This window comes from Podarcis raffonei, chromosome 3, assembly GCF_027172205.1.
Source record: "Podarcis raffonei isolate rPodRaf1 chromosome 3, rPodRaf1.pri, whole genome shotgun sequence".
NCBI classification, from domain to species: domain Eukaryota; kingdom Metazoa; phylum Chordata; class Lepidosauria; order Squamata; family Lacertidae; genus Podarcis; species Podarcis raffonei.
This window is the reverse complement of record NC_070604.1, coordinates 41,115,146-41,131,632: the sequence shown is the minus strand read 5'-3', so window position 1 is coordinate 41,131,632 and position 16,487 is coordinate 41,115,146. Positions and strand designations below refer to the sequence as shown.

Sequence of the window (16,487 nt, the reverse complement as noted above, 5' to 3'; positions counted from 1 at the left end):
CCTCAAGGGTAATCTGTTGGGTGTACAGGTACAGGTGTCATGTGGGGTCAGATCCAAAAGTGAGCAGTTTGTAGCACTGCAGAATTGCATTGTTCCTGTTCTGAAACACTACTATGGATAGGCAAATATGTCAGTTTCAATCGGTTTCTCATTTTTACCATCTTAAACTCAGCTCTCTAGATCAGATCCAGATTTTTCTGGAGAAAGAGCCTCATGAAAATTTAACAGCATTTTAATGTGTGTTTTTCCTAATACAATGGTACCTTGGTTTATGAACTTAATCCGTTCCAGAAGTCCATTCTTATACCAAGGCACACTTTCCCTAATGAGGCCTCCCACCATTGGTGCCCTTCCACTGTTCGGATTCCGTTCCCAGACCGAGGTAAAGTTTTCAAACCAGGACACTATTTCCGGTTTTGAGGAGTTTGTAAACCGAATCGTTCTTAAACCGGACTGTTCTTAAACGGAGGTACCACTGTACATATACATATGTACCGGTATACATATTTTGTATGCAATTTTGCCTAATGTACACATTCTTGAAGCATTTCCCCTAATTTGATGCATCATGTTATTTTAACTAATATATTTATATGAACACTTTACCGCCCTAATATATTAATTTTGGTACATATTGCTTGGCTGGCGAACTGCACTGCCAAATTCAGAGAAGTGCACATTTCAAATGATGGCTGTGTTTTTGTTTGCTTATTATTTCAGAAAGCGCAAATTCATCTTCAAATATAAGCTGATTCAAATCCCTCCCATCCGTAGACACCTTTCCCAAGCATACACTTTATGTGGAAGAGGAAGTGGTTCTCAGAGGTGGTTCATTGAGCAACAATGGGTACACAGCATCTCAGTGAGCACATGACACATGATGCAAGGCCACAGGCTACCCACCACTGGGTGAGAGAATCAGAAGGGAGGCAAAAATGGGAGCTTTGAAAAAACTTCACAAAGCATAAATGTAGCAGGTGGCTAGAAGAAATTTGAACTAGGTAGCCAGTGGCTCAAAATAAAAAGACCTAATAAAACTGCAGGAAATAGAAGCATGAGATTAAATGATGAGCCAATGCAGAAACACGGGACAGAAGGGGGGAGGTGCTCTTTCAGGTAAGCTGGCCCTGAGTATACAGAACTAGAACATACAGTATCCTAAAGCAGAAGATTTCACTACTGAGAAGAGAGACTTTGCAGAAAACTGCTTAGAATTGGAGGGGGAGGTCACTCTGTCATATTTAACTCTTAGTCATGCTTCAGTACATCATCTTATGTAAATTAGAAACCGGCTTCCACCTTGTTCTCTAACTGCTGATGTCCTTATTACTAAACAACACAGAGGGTGGAGAGAACACTGTCAGATGTGTTTTTTCTTAGCTACCCTGCCCACAGTGAACCCATTTCACTTCTTTGCCATTCAGTGTCCTAGCTGGGATAAAAAATCTGCAGGAGCAGCAAAACTGAAACCAGAGCAAGTGCTAATGGAATCCTTTTATTCACTTAAGTCTGAAATAAATATATCTAAGGGGAAAATATTAGAAATTGTTCGCCTCCTTGGAAGTCTGTCTATAAACAGTTTTTAGTCCAAAGTGTATTAATACTGCCGTACAACAAACTGCAGAGAATGGTAATAAAGCCATGGTTTTCAAAGTGGGAGGCAGTTTTCCAAAATGTGAAATGGTTGCTAGGGAAGACATTACCAACCACAGAAAATAAAAAAGTGGGGGGTGGGGGATGTGAAACACACACTGCATTTTCTTTTAGATATAAGATCCACTCATCCTACCAACAAAAATCTTTCCTTTTACATATTATGAAGTATGATCTCATCCATCATTAAGTTTGTTACCTACGGCAGACTAGCTTTTCAAAATATAGTTATGCCCTGTGTTTACCCACAGTGAGCATTCTCTCCAGGTGCTAAAGAGGAAAGCACACGTCCACTTACCTAGCTCAGAAAATATGTTTCAGATATTGTTAGGTTGGTGGCAAAGGCAGGGGAATAAGGGGGAAATAGTTCCTTCACCTGAACTGCCCTCAGAATGGAAATTATTCATGACCAGTGACACTGTCAGAAGTACAAGGCCATCCAAAGTCAGGAGAATAAGACTACCAATGGTTACTAGTCATGATAGCGCTGTATTATCTCTAGCATCAGAGGCAGCATGCTTCTGAACACACTGATGGGGATCATGAGCAGAGGAAGACTATGTTCTAGTTGCGGCCTTGCCATAGGAATTTGGTTAGCCACTGCAGAGATTAGGGTGTGGGCCTAGCAGAGCCTTTGGTCAAATCCAGGCAGCCTTTTTAAAACTTACATAGAGGAGTACTGGGCATCTTCCCCTGCCCCAAAACCACAAACCAAATGTAGCCTTTTAGTTTTCCTGATAAGAATGAAGAAGAAGAGAAGAAGAAGAGTTTGGATTTGATATCCCGCTTTATCATTACCCGAAGGAGTCTCAAAGCAGCTAACATTCTCCTTTCCCTTCCTCCCCCACAACAAACACTGTGAGGTGAATGGGGCTGAGAGACTTCAGAGAAGTGTGACTAGCCCAAGGTCACCCAGCAGCTGCATGTGGAGGAGTGGAGATGTGAACCCGGTTCCCCAGATTACGAATCTACCACTCTTAACCACTACACCACACTGGCTCACGTTTCTGAGAGGAAGTAAAAGGGATGCTTTCAGAGATCATGAGAGTGGGCTCCTAAACTAGCTCCCTGCTCCTGGTGATGCTGACTACAAAGAAGCGAACCTGCTTCAATCTACATAGCTCCATCCTATGTTTCGTTTCTTGGGCATACTAAAGTACCAAAGAACACTTGGAACTTGGTTTTATAAATTGATTACATGTAGGGTTTCCCAGAATCCTGTGCCCCATGATCAAAAGTTCCTTACAGACTCAGAAGTGCAGTGATGCTTTAAAGCTACTGAATTTTTGAAATCAACAGAAGTCATTAAATAATGCAAACATTAATAAATAAACAGGAGCAGCTCAGTAAAGTAAAAGATAGGAGATTGATACAGAAATGGTTTCATTCTCACTAGAAGTCATTGCTTGCTTGCTGTGGGAATTATATAGAAATACATTTACTCTATTTAGTTATTCTATACAAAAAAATTTATGACAAAATCCTGATGCCCCAAATCCTCATTTTTGTTCATTCCTATTGGAAATAAACACCATTCATTGGAAACAATAGCAAGAAGGGATTAAACATGCCTAACGTTCTTGACACTGGATGGCTCAGCCACTTTGATAGGGACCATCGCATATCATAGTCAAAATTTGTTCATGCAACTATGTTCCCATAACATGATTGTGTGCGCTGTTCAGTTAAGTCTAAAATGTATTCATAGCCTGAAAAGCTGTGCAAGTTGAGACCTATGCCATCTCCTAGAAACTATATAGATGTAGAAGTTTAAAATACTGTTAATCGGGCTTAAGAATACCAACATGCCCTTTCTTGTGAAAGAAAACACTAACTACAAGACCAAGCACTTCCTTCATTTGCAACTCCTGCTGTGGCCACCTGACATAGTCAAATTTTAGTAGCAAGGGACAGGCCTTGCTTTTCTATTTTGTGTTTATTTAAGGTAATTATTTTATGCTTTGATTCTGTTTAGCTACCTTCAGCACACGACTGAAAATAATCACTATTTCATTTAACTGGAACTGAATGAAATATAGTGTATAAATGCAATACCTAGAAGCCTGTTATACCCCATATATATGAGATTACTAATAAAATAAATTTGTAATCTAAATAGTAATCACCTATCATACATTCCAGACTATTGTTTTTGTTGTCATAGTTCTTAACCACCATCACCAATAATGGCGCAACAGATGGCTTTGTCTGCATACGTTCCATGCTGGCATACTCTGAACTGTTCTTGGCACTCAGTATCCTTGTTACTGACCCAGTCAAGACTTTAAAAATATTAGTCCAATAATCCTTTCTCAAAGAACTGCAAGTCATGGCTTGATTCTGGTTAGCAAGCCAGAATTATAGTCATCACTTCAACCTCTGTTTTCTGATTTAGATGTAAGGGAATAGTGTGGTTTAACAAACCCCAGAAAGTTTTGGATTAAGGAATGTGACCAAAGGGAGGAAAGACTCCTGCCACAACACTCAGTCTTAGCCTGATAAGATGGACCATAGCGATCAGATGGAGAACATTACATCTAAACAGGGACAACATATGTCCGCTTTCAGATTTTCATGTGGAAAGGAAATATCTCACTGAGGAGAAAATCACTGCCCCCACAATATTCCTCACAACACCTACCAAGACTCTGCAATACAATGCCCCCATAAGAATACGGCCTGGAATAGCAAACTGGATTACTTCTTTGAGAATCACAACAACACCCTCATCATCTTGCCAATTTAAGCAGCTGGCCGGTGTGACCAAGCAAACCAATTTGCGGAGACTACAGATGCTGGCTAAAAGAGGTTTAAGCTTGATTCACAGTTGCAAGAGTGCAAGCCTGACCTATTAAATGGGATTGCAAATGTGTAAACAGCAGTGCTCCAACTTACTGTGGCAGGGTAGCAGAAACTAGTCAGTTTCTTTGTCCTGATAATAAATCAGCTTCTGCAGATATTGGCAATATTAAATGTAAGCAGCCTTCATTCACTTGGAACACACAACTCTTAACAGGCAGCAGTAGACTCAATTCACACATGCAACCATTCTTGTGAGTGGCAACGTGAATAAAGGCTCCTGTGCATGTAAAACTCATTTCTATATTGAGCACCCACTAGTGTAGATAGTTGCATTTGTGGATCAAGCTTAAACCTTTTCTTTCAGCTTGCATCAATTGTGCAGTGTCATTTTCTGACACTGCACTGCTACATCACCCATCCAAAGAACTGTATCGGAGAGATTCTTCACATTACTTTCTAGCCATTGATTTTGCTCTTTGTACATTATAATAAATTAGTGTTTCCCTTAACAGATCAATATGAAAGAAAGCATAGGAACTTTTACTCATCATTCTCCATCTCTCAATTTGAAGCCTCAGTACTATTTGATTTATGGAACAAAACACTAAAAATAATACGTTTGACAGGATTATCACATATATTATCTCTCTAATTATGTGATGTATAAATGCATACTACCATTTAAAAATAGGCATAACAGGAGAGGAACTATTCTTTGAAATCTATCTCCCAGATAAAGTATTTTTTAGAAGACAGCATGTTGCATTATCACTGTGGGGAAACAGGATGCAAAGCTATCATGCTTGCACAATTCATTAAACTCTCTGTACCCTAAAAAGAAACAGAACAATATGAGAACGAATTATATGAGTACTTGGCAAACTTTTTGCTGTACTTCATACATTTAGTGCTGCAAAAGCTACCTTTTTACAAATAGGACTAATTAAGTCTAAAAACCCTATCTACACTTTGCTAGAAGTAACACAGTGGGCCCAACCAATACGTATAGGATCATGCTCTATATATGGTAAGTCGTTCCCTTACCTTTCCAAGTGAAGCAGGTATGAAAACAGAGAGAGAGAGAAAGAAAAGAAAAAGAGAAACCTTACATGGCAATATTCCCACTTTAGGATTCCCACCAACCCACCTGTTCTTCCTTCCCAGTATATTCAACATGACATTTCTAATTTCCTTTAAAATAGAAAATACGAAGAAGCGGCGGGGGGGGGGGAGGAGAAAAGGAGATGAGGTGGAAGGATGAAAAACAGGCCACTGCCCTTAGCAACTGACCACAGCGAACAGCCATACACAAAAAAGTAAAACCCTCTTGAGCTTCTCCCTAAACATTCACCTTTGCCAGTCACCCATCGCCACACACACACACACACACACGCTCCCCTTTGAAAGCCCTCGAAACTGCATGGGAAATATTTCTCCTTCCCCCCCCCCCCGACACACACACCCAAACGGGGAGGGAGGAAACCTGCCGACCCCCTTCTGAACCTCCAGGCTCTCTTTTTCCACGTCTACTCGGAAGCAAGCGGTGTCCTTAGGCTGCCCACCCTGGGTGGGCTCCCCCCCCCCCTTCCCGGCGCTTGCCATAATAAAACAACAAACCCAACTCACCCTCCAGGAAGAGGCTATGTCTGGAGCCCCCGACGCTGCTGCGGCCCACTCCTCCTCCGCCCCCGACACCGCCGCCCCCGACGCCAGCACCGCCGGCCATCTTCGCTCGGCCAGCCCTTTCCTCACACCATCGCGCCCCCGGGGAGCAGCTGCTGCCTCTCGTGCCCAGGCGCCGGCGCCTCAGAGGCGCAGCCACGGCACTAGGCCTCGTTCCTCCCGCTTCGGCCTGCCTCTTCCGCCGCGGTTGAGGCCCACTCGGCGCACGCTCGGCGACTGGATGCCGGAGGGGGGAGGAGAGAAAGGGACTTCCAATGCCCCTCACCGGCCAACCGCCTATTGCAATGGCGGGCGGTGGGGGGGGGGGGAGGGAGAGCGACAGACGCCGGTAGACCAGAAGCGGCGGCGGCGGCGGCCCCTTTTCCTCTCTGTCTCTCTCCCGCTGCCTCCCCTTATGGGGTGTCCGGCGTCAGCGAAGCTTGCTCCCGCGAGAGAGAAAGGCGGCAGCCACGCCGGCTGCCCTTTCTTCTCCGCTGCCTGGCACCCGAAGGCGGGGGCGGCGAGAAAGAATGGACGGCAGCGACCGGGTCGAGCCGCCCCTCCCGCGTTGCTACTGCTGCTGCTTGCTGCTGCTGTGGTCAATGCCTTCCCTCAGAGCGAAAGCCAGCCTCCCGAAGACGACATGCACCACTCAACACACCACCTCTCTCGCTCTCTTTATTTATTTATTTTTTTCCGCTCCCTCCTTTCCAGAGGAGGAGGCCAGTCCTTAAAACACACGCACACAGGAAGAAGGTGTAGTTCGTCATTTGCAAAAGCAAAACGCAACACCTCTATCCCTCCCGCCGCCGCCCCCCAAAATGTTTAAAATGGCCGCAGCAGAGCGAGGTTGCTTGCCACTGTTGCAGCAGGGTTGCCCCCGTGGCTTTTCTCTTCTTTGCAGCTGCATGTGGGGGAAGAGAGCGAGCGAGCAGAGTATGTGGAGAAGGCGACGACATATCAGCGGAGGGAAGTCGAGGAAATAACTTTGAAATTGTTCAGGGTGGGGGATAGGGTGAGTGCCTGGTTGGGCAAGCAAGCTTTCCTCACTCCTTTCCCTTCGAAGCATTAGGGTAGAGCATTTATTTTTAAGCATTATATGCATAAGGCATTTCCTTATATACACATACATGCACAAACATTTACCGGTATTTAGAAACATTTCCTCCCCCCCCCCACCTCCAGGCCAACCCCAGTTCAATGGGCTCTGGGCTGAGTAAAGCAGCCTCATCATGAACAGGATAAAATATGGGATGTTTCCAGTGGCATAAGTATAGCAATGCAGTGTGTTTTGTTTATTAAAAAAGAAAGAAAAAAGACTGTTGCAGGTGCAACACCCTGCCCTCAAGATGCCTTTTGGTATAACGGATACAAGTAAATACAGAGTATCAAAATGACATTCTTGAATTTTACTGGATAGAACAGTGTCTTATTCAACAGTTACTATGTGCTATAGTTGAAAGTGCGGAAACATCTGCCCAATTTTGGAGTACATAGCTCTAATTACTCCAATTAGTTTATACCAGAATCAAGGCCGCCTGATCTGCTAGTTCTGCAATACCATGATTCTATGGTCAGGGAGATTGTTTCCTCCCTGCTAGCAGAGGGGCACTTAAGCATCACCAAAAAAGAGGACTGATGCTTGTGTAACTTTGCATATGCTAACTAAATAGCTATAATTTGAATATAGTGAAAACAGAGAGCTGAGTGCCAGCTTCAAGGCCTCTGCTCTTTCTTATCCTTAATCCTGGCTTGGACTGGACAGTCATTCAAATAAGGCTTGTTTTATATATAAGGTAAAAAAAGGACCCCAGATGGTTAAGTCTAGTCAAAGGCGACTAAAGTATGTGGTTGCCCTACTCTTCACCCAAAGTTTTAAAGGTCACTTGTGTTTATACGTCTGAAGCATATTCCTGTTTTGTTTGTTAAATTACAATCCCAAACCTGGGAGTAAGCCACACCAAATTCGTATGCATTTATCACAAGGCATGACTAGGATTGTACTGTAAGAGGCCTGTCTCTTCCACAGATACTGAAATATGAAAAAATAAGCCTTTCTATAAATTTGCTTTCTCTTTGGACAGTCATCCCTAGTGCTACTGAAAGTTTAGGTCTTTGCAAGTTTGTCTTCAAAGGCAGCCCCACATCGAGCACAGTGCAGTAATAACCCTGGAAGTTAATGAACCGAATATCAATTTACCAAAGTCTAACCTAGCCAGAAAGGACAGAGCCTCTGCACAAAGAGCAGGTGGAAGAAGGTCTTCTAGTACCAACATTCAGTTTTTGGCATCTCCAGGTAGTGTTGTGGGAAAGAAACTTGTCTGAAACCCTGGAGAGCCCCTGCCAGTCAATGTGGACAATACACACCCAGATAGATGGACAAATGCTTCCATTCAAGTCATCTGGTTTTCATTTTGTATATCCCTTCCTTGGAGCACGCTAAAAGTAATAATGATAATAATGCTGCAACATAGGTATGCACACATTCACACATATTTATGCACCTCTAAAATGCAGGAGGAGTAAATATTTGTTAAAGGATAATGTTACTCCTCCAAGATTTATTCAGTAATGGTATTTTTGGCACCATTCCAGTATCCAGCTGTGAGATTCTTTCCCCATGAGAACTCATCACAGAAATCCAGCTTTCCACTTACCTGTTTACCAAGTATTTCTCAAAAGTAACATTGAGTGTGGTTGGGTGCTGCAAATGCTTCTAATGCAGCCATTGATAAAGGATCCATGACAATGAATAAATTTGACAAATTTTGCAGTGCAGTTCTCCAGCCAAGTAGTGTGTGCAAGTTGAACATAAAAATGCATGTATTAGTGGCAATAACATACCAAAATGCATTATATTAAGGAAAAGTGCTTTGCAAAAATGTGTGCATTAGGATAAATTTGCAAGGAAATGTTAATGCATTTTCTTGAAGACTTTCAAAAATCACAAACTGATGTGGAAATGTGAGGAACTGGACTTTAGATTAGAAACTGAGAGGAACCAAAACTGACACCCACTTATTTCTAGCACGTACACCACACCTTGGTGAACCGAGACAAACAGAATGTACTTTGTTCTCTATAAATGATCTCAGGAATGTGTAAAATCATTGTACTACATTTTTGCCTTGATTAAATGCCAAATTGCAATAGCAACTACTTTGAAGTGGTGCTCAAAGTGAGAGAGAGAAAACAATAGAATAGTCAGACCACACTCAGTTATGTCCACCTGAAAAGAAATGGGTGTTATAGGTCCACCCCATCCCACCCCACTGAACAAAATCTGCCCTTTTTCCCTTATGGGGTATCCAAGAGCCCATATAGAGTGCTTAAGTGGGTTCCCTATCGGTAGGAGAAAATAACAGAGGCCAACCAGAGAATATTGAGAAGCAAAGCAGCTATTAAGCCTGATCTTTATTAAACTGTTGCAACAGGGTGCTCTCCCCCACACACAGGAGAGAGGAGGAGAACCCAGAACAAAGGTGTGCCAGCCCTTATGTAGACTTTTCAAATTGCCCACCCTCAAACTCCAGACCACCCCCAGAAACGTCATGCATACATCACAGAAGGGGTGAGTCAAAATGGTTTCAGGACTGTCTTCCTGTACTGTTTCAGACATGTGGTTTATGTATTTATGTACGTGTTTGCCTTCTGCATTTAGTTTACATATTTGAGACCTTAAATTCTTATAACATTGCACTGTTTTGAACAAGAAATGTTTAGGGACTCTGTTTTTTGTGTAGGTGGGGGATGGTCAGTTGTTAGCCTGTGGGTTGGATCTGGCCTTGAAGGCAATGTTTACCTTACCCACAGCGGGCGTACCAACTTTTAGTCAATGTGTAGTAAAAAAGAGGTTTACTACTATTTCCCTCCCAAGGAAAGTTTGTTTTCGAAATTGTAAGGAGCAGAATGTGTGACGTTATGCTTGAACACCTAATTGTGCAACACCTACTGCAATAGCTTTAGTAGGGGGCCACTTTGTCTGGCATAATACACTTCTGACATGCATGCAGACCAGTTGGAGAACAGAGTGGTCCTCAGGGGCATGAAAGTTGTCCATACCTGATACAGAAGGCAATGCTGCTGTTGGAGGCCAAGGATGCTTAGCCTAAATTCTACACAGAGGTGCCTCCTGACCCATGAAGAGTCAGAATATGTGTTCAAGCTGCATTTCCAAGTACGGCATCTTCAACTTGCTGTGTTTCTAACTGAAATAAGCTTCTTTATTTGGAACATAGCTGACTGGCAAATTGTGCCCCAGAAGATGACAACATTGTGCCTGCTGTGGTATCAGTGGCAGAGCCTCGTCACTGCCCATCCCTGCTCATTTCCACCAAGGTTTTATTGGCAACATATAAATGCCTCCCTGAAATCCAATAACAGGGTATGTTGTGGGGTTGGGGGTTGGGAGAGAATCTGTTAAAAAAACACCAACCAGGCAAATTATGCTACCTCTGAGATAATCAAGTGGGCTGTTGTCATTTATCATGATGCTCTCATCCAGTGATGCTGCTGCCTCTTCTCAGAATAATTACCTTACAATGTGAGTAATCCTCTTTTTTATGTGTGAAGGGCCAGTTATCAAAGTAGCCATGAAAGATATTTGGGGGAAGACAAAAGAGCTGGAAATTCGTGCATCCTTTGGAGGTAACCCATTTATACATTGATTCGTTAAATTCTGGTGGTTGTTTTTAACCATTTTGCATGGTTTTAAACTTGATTGTAAGTCACTTGGAGACCCCCTTCCCTGTGTGAGGTGACAAATAAATAAAATCAATAAATAGTGTGTGTGTGTGTGTGTGTGTGTGTGTGTGTGTGTGATTGGCATTCAGCCTGATATATCTAGGCAGGGTTTGGAATGTCCTTTAATCTGAAACCCTGGAGAGCTGCTACCATTCAGTGTAGACAGTATTTAACTAGAGGGACCAATGGTCTGACTTGGCATAAGGCAACTTTCTGTGTTCCTAATATGCTGTCCTTTTTTATTTTAATGGATAGGGTAGGTTTCAGCATGCATGGCCAATATTCAGTTTGCAGACTGTGATAAACATCACTGAGCTTGTGTAACTTTTTAAAGCATCATTTTTCTGTGCCCACGAGCTGGCTGAATGTAGCTTCCCTGTTTAAGAGGAGATGATTGATCTGAGAAAACCTATATCCCCACCTTTCTAGTGTAAAAAATAAATGATGGTTTACGACAAATTAAAATTTTCAAAATAATTTATAACTGTTATTTTGCTCTGCTTATTTATTGGTTCTGGACTGATGAGGAATACAGTAATGAATGAAATAATATTAGAGCAGCTAGCTTAATTGAACAAAGGATATCTAGGGGCGCTATTGAGCATTTTTCAGCTCCAAGATGAACAGAGTGGTAAGCTAGCTAGAAATAGAAATGATTTTTTTCCTGTATTATTTTCATGCTGTAATTCTTTTGCTCTCTTTTTGACAAATATGTCCTACTTAAACTACAGTGTTTTTGTCCATCGTCGCTAAACGGATTGTGCTCGTTTATTTATTTATTATGCCGGGCTGTTGGCATAATTCCTCCAGAATATCTGAATCAAGAACAGATGGTGGGTAAATGTTTGTGTGGACCAAAGGTGCCCAGCTCAGTCTCCCTACCTGTTGAACTTTATTAATTGAGCACAAAGCTCTGTTTTGATAAGCCAGTAAGGTTTAGTGGTCAGAGCAATTAGACCAGGATCTGTAAGATCAGGATTCAAATCCTGAATCAGCCATGAAGCTCACTGGGTAACATTGGACCAGTCAGTGTCTTGCATCAGTCACAGCCTAACCTACCTCATAGGGTTGTTTTGAGGAGAAACTGGTTTTGGGAAGACTTGAGTTCTTTGGAGGAATTATGAGATATAAATCCATTTATTTATATAAAAGCTTTTCTAAATGGCTTCCTATTTTAATATCTCTATGTGGTATACAAAAACACAACATAAAAACAGTTTAACAGTACTGTAGAAACAGGAATTCAGTAATAAAAAGGTTGACTTGTAGGTCAGGAAATCCTGGGCAAAAAGATATGTCATTACAAGCAGGTAGCTAATGGATGGTGCTTCATGTATGGCAGAGGGAAGGGCATTCCAGAATGCAGGGACAATGGTGAAAAATGGCATTTTTAGGTCACCGCCCTATGATAGTTCTGTAGGATGTGGTGCCATGAGTAAAACTTCCCGAGATGATCTATGTAAGTGATCTTTTGGGTCTATACGGGCAGAGGCAGGTGGTTCCTTAGGTTACATGGTCCTGAGATGTTCATGGATTTTGTACATCAGTAATAAGAATTTGAACAGGGCCTGGTAGCTATTTGGCAGCCATTGAAAATGTGATGATAAAAGAATAAACCTTACAAATCATTGGCATTGTATTAGAATCATATGCAGCTAGATGCTTGTTCTCATATCTGTTTTCTGCACTGAAAATTCCTTAATACTGTGCATATCCATCTGTCTTACTGTTTCCAAGGTTTTCATGATAAAAAGCTTAATAAACATATCAAGAATGCTTTAATTATGTGAAACATTTATTCGGTGCACATTTTACGCCTTCTGTTAAGAGCAGTGCTTTATTTGCTGTTTTCAGAATTCAGTATAAGATAAAATTATGCATAGTTTGGATGCAGACAGTACAGCCCACTCTTAAAGAGAATAAAAGAATTCTTTCAGACTCACAGACCAGTTGATAAACATCCGAAATGCTAGTACTTTTTTGTGTTTATTGCAGTGTGTTAACATATCCTTCAGAATTTGACTGTAATTACATTTCAGATGGATTAACTGTATAAATTTTATTTCATTTGACTCAGGATTCACTAAGAATGCCAGGACAGTTTTGGAAGAATATCACTATAGCTCTGGTAAGACACTTTCATTCAGCCATTTCTGAGTAAAGATACTATTCAGTATGACAATATTATATTTGAGATTTAAGCTTTACGCCATTGCTATAAAGTAACAGTATTTAATGCCTTGGGTTTTATGTAATGGCATTGATAGTTCATTTGCACATAGTTATGTGTTACAGCATTTTTATACTTTGCTTTCATTGCAGTACTAGTGTTGAATAAACTTCTGATTCTAAAAATGCATATTGCTTCCTATGTTTCAGAAAGCGCTTTAGCAAAGTATAGCAAAATAAGAGTTAAATTGTTTAGTTACTGGAGTAAACAAATCTTTGTGTTGTCACATTTCTTACAACATGAAGAAAGAGCCATGGATATGAAAGAGGAAGCTTATGTAAGGGCTGCAGTTACTTCTGACAATAACTGTTCCTATTTTAAAAACAAACTAACAAAAAACCAATATGTGCAAATTGAGTATTCACTTTAAATTCTAAGATAGGGTTGTCAAATTTCAAAAAGTAAAAATCCGGACACAAAAGTTTGGCCAAAGTTGTTGAGTTGCTTTGCGGGGGGGGGGGGGCAGTTCTGCAGCGAAATCTCAAAAAAGAAGTTGTTGAGCTATTTTTAAATGAAAACCACCAAACTCTACACTACCAACATGGGCTGCCATATGTCCAGATTTTCTTAGACATTCCGGCAATTTCCATCTGGACACTGTTTACGAGGGCTGCATACTGCCTATGTCCAGGAAATTCTGGGACTATGGCAACCCTATCCTAAGATCTAATTTCTGTGCTCTAAGGGTTGTTCCACATGCTATCAAATTACAGGAATGCAATTTCTGGTATTGATGTGGGTGGTGAGAGACAGAACTCACTAGAGATAATTGGTCAAAGATGCACAGCAAGGGTCAAGGACCTGTGTATTTTGTGCTCTGAAAAGGACACTTAAAAGTATTTGCTGTGACTTAGCTTTTATATGCATCATAACAGAAAGAGGGGTGATTATGGAGAATAGCCACACATTGTCTGAAGCACAACAGGATGGGGAGGCCACAATGAGATCTCATGTCTTGTTCCCATGCCCTCTTCCTGGCTAATCCACTGTGGCACAGTAACTTTGTATAAAATTACTGGCTGCACCTGGCGATGCTGGCTGCTGACGGTGAACCTGTGCTGTGTCACTGCAACATGCTCACTGGGAACAATATCCGCCTGGAGCAGCGTTACTTGTGTCCTGTTCTGAAGGCCTGCTAGGTAATGAAAACAAGGGGCAAGCCATCATCCCAAACAACATCCTTACCACTTGAGTGGCTCAAGCTTCAGTCCAACTTTGATAGCCTGATCACCACAAGCTGTTATAATGGAGAATCAAGGCATCAGGTTGGAAAGGGGGGGGTGTAGTTTTGATGTACAGGACATAAATCTTATTTGTTCATTTTATAAAGATTTTTAATTGCAGGTGCTGTTGGTGCTAGAGATGAGAAGCACATTTAAAAAAATGCTTTAAATGGCTGGAGGATAACTGGACTGAGAAGTATACAGCTTATTTTGCCTTTAAAAAAAATAACCCCAGAGCTTCTTTAAGAAATGAGGAACCAGGGTTTTTCTCTCTCTGGTTAGTGATAATTATGCAGAAAACCTGTATAAGCAGTTTAACTAGAGCCTAAGATATTTTTAAAAATGCATATACTTGGATTGTGGGTGGTGACATGATGCTATCATACAACTTCCAGCCCTGGAAAATCTTATGGGTGTTTCCAGCCTATTAGGCTTTCTGAAATCTGTTATTTGGCCCACATGCAGCACACTCCAAAGCTGTGTTGCTGTATTTATTTCTATGAAACCTATGCTCAAGATTCCATTTTGGGTCTGTCAAATGATATTATACTTGTTCTAATCCAGGCTTCCTCAAACTCAGGCCTCCAGAAGTTTTTGGCCTACAACTCCCATGATCCCTAGCTAGCTGGACCAGTGGTCAGGGATGATGGGAATTGTAGTCTCAAAACATCTGGAGGGCCAAGTTTGAGGAAGCCTGTTCTAATCCCAAACAGTCCCTGGTGAGGCGCTTTCTAACATTCCTGGGTCCATGCAACATATATGAACATGTTCATGGCTGGCATCAAAGGTTGGCATGGCTGAGCATATGCCAGGGGGCTCACATCCCAACATGGGGGTCACTGACAAGAATGCCACCAGACCTGTTCCTTCTCTGTTGCCACCAGCTTGATTAACCATCTTTCTCTCTCTCTGGTCCAAACATTGGTGAGGGGTGAGAAGGTGGGGAGGAGATGCCGTTGTCTGTGTGCTCATTGGCTGTCTGCCTGGCAAGCCAGGAAGCAGGTGATAGCAGTGATGAGGAAGAAGAGAAGTAGCTGCTTATAATGGTGGTGAGGAAGTAGACTCAGTGAGGGAGAGCAGCTAATGAAAGGTGTCCCGCCCAAAGGCATTCGAAACAAGGAATGTGCTGCACCGATAAAACTTCCATGTAGAACAAACTGATGTTATTATTTCCATCGATATCATAATGCCACCACATTTGGAATACTGTGTACAGTTCTGGCTGCTATATGCTAATATAGATTGTGGCTCAGAAAAACTTTAAAACAACTTTGGCTGCCTTTACCATATCCTAGATGTAGAAAAGATTCAGAAAAGGGCAACCAAAAGGTTACAACATTTGGGACTTTTCAGTTTAGAGAAAAAATGAGTGGTGACATGATAGAAGTTTACAAAATTATTGAGAAAGCGCATAGAGAACAGTTCTTCTCCCTCTTGCATTACACTAGAACCCATGGACATCCAGTGAATTGAATGCTGCAAGATTCAGGGCAGATAAAAGAAAGTCCCCCTTCATGCAGCACATAGTTAAACCATGGAACTCGCTCCCACAGGGTTGACTGCCAACCTAGATGGCTTCTAAAGAACACTAGCGAGGGCTATCAATGGCTCCTAGGCATGATAGCTATGCTCTGCCTCCACAGCTGGAGACAGCTATGCTGGAAACCACAGGAGGGAAGAGTGCTCTTGTGCTTGAATTCTGCTTGCAGCTTTCCCATAGACATCTGGTTGGCCACTGTGAGAACAGGATGATGGACTTGATGGGCCATTGGCCTGATCTGGCCTACTCTTGCTATGTTCTTGTGTTCTTAGTGCTGTAGCCTGCTTCAGAAGTCACGTGGCCTTAGCCTCAGAACAAGATTCTATTTTGAACTGGGAAGCAAAACCTGCAACATATTAATAAATACAGTATATGTATTGTATGTAGCCTACCAGGTACTTGTCGACCTCTTATTTTGGTGGGGTTGGGGAGCAGGCCCCAGCAAGCAGCAAAACCTGGGTGTTTATCAAGACTCTGATGATGCATCAGCATAGCTTAACCTAAACCTACCTCACAGGATTATTGTAAGGATGAAATGAGGATGAGGAGAACAATGTCCACAACTTTGAGCTCCTTAAAGGAAAGGTGTGGTGTAAATGTAATAAATAACACAACCATTTATGGCTAGTGGACT

At 42.0% G+C, this 16,487-nt stretch overlaps 2 protein-coding genes across 6 annotated transcripts in view; one reads left to right on the top strand and one right to left on the bottom strand.

Moving 5' to 3' along the window:
* Window positions 1-16,487, bottom strand: part of SENP6 (SUMO specific peptidase 6) — a 68,273-nt gene that overhangs the window by 41,501 nt on the left and 10,285 nt on the right. The window contains exon 1 of one of the 3 annotated variants that reach the window (XM_053381301.1): window positions 6,082-6,457. The exons of 1 other annotated variant lie outside the window; for it this stretch is intronic. In XM_053381301.1, coding sequence (XP_053237276.1) covers window positions 6,082-6,181 — 100 coding nt within the window. In that variant the 5' untranslated portion in view covers window positions 6,182-6,457. Of the gene's footprint in view, window positions 1-6,081; window positions 6,458-16,487 lie in introns of those variants that run through there. One more of the 3 variants, XM_053381302.1, reaches the window with a different exon arrangement.
* The window catches only part of FILIP1 (filamin A interacting protein 1), a 94,758-nt gene continuing 88,953 nt past the window's right edge, over window positions 10,683-16,487 (top strand). The window contains exons 1-2 of one of the 3 annotated variants that reach the window (XM_053381292.1): window positions 10,683-10,764; window positions 12,938-12,988. In XM_053381292.1, coding sequence (XP_053237267.1) covers window positions 12,950-12,988 — 39 coding nt within the window. In that variant the 5' untranslated portion in view covers window positions 10,683-10,764; window positions 12,938-12,949. Of the gene's footprint in view, window positions 10,765-12,902; window positions 12,989-16,487 lie in introns of those variants that run through there. The other 2 variants (XM_053381291.1, XM_053381297.1) reach the window with 2 other exon arrangements.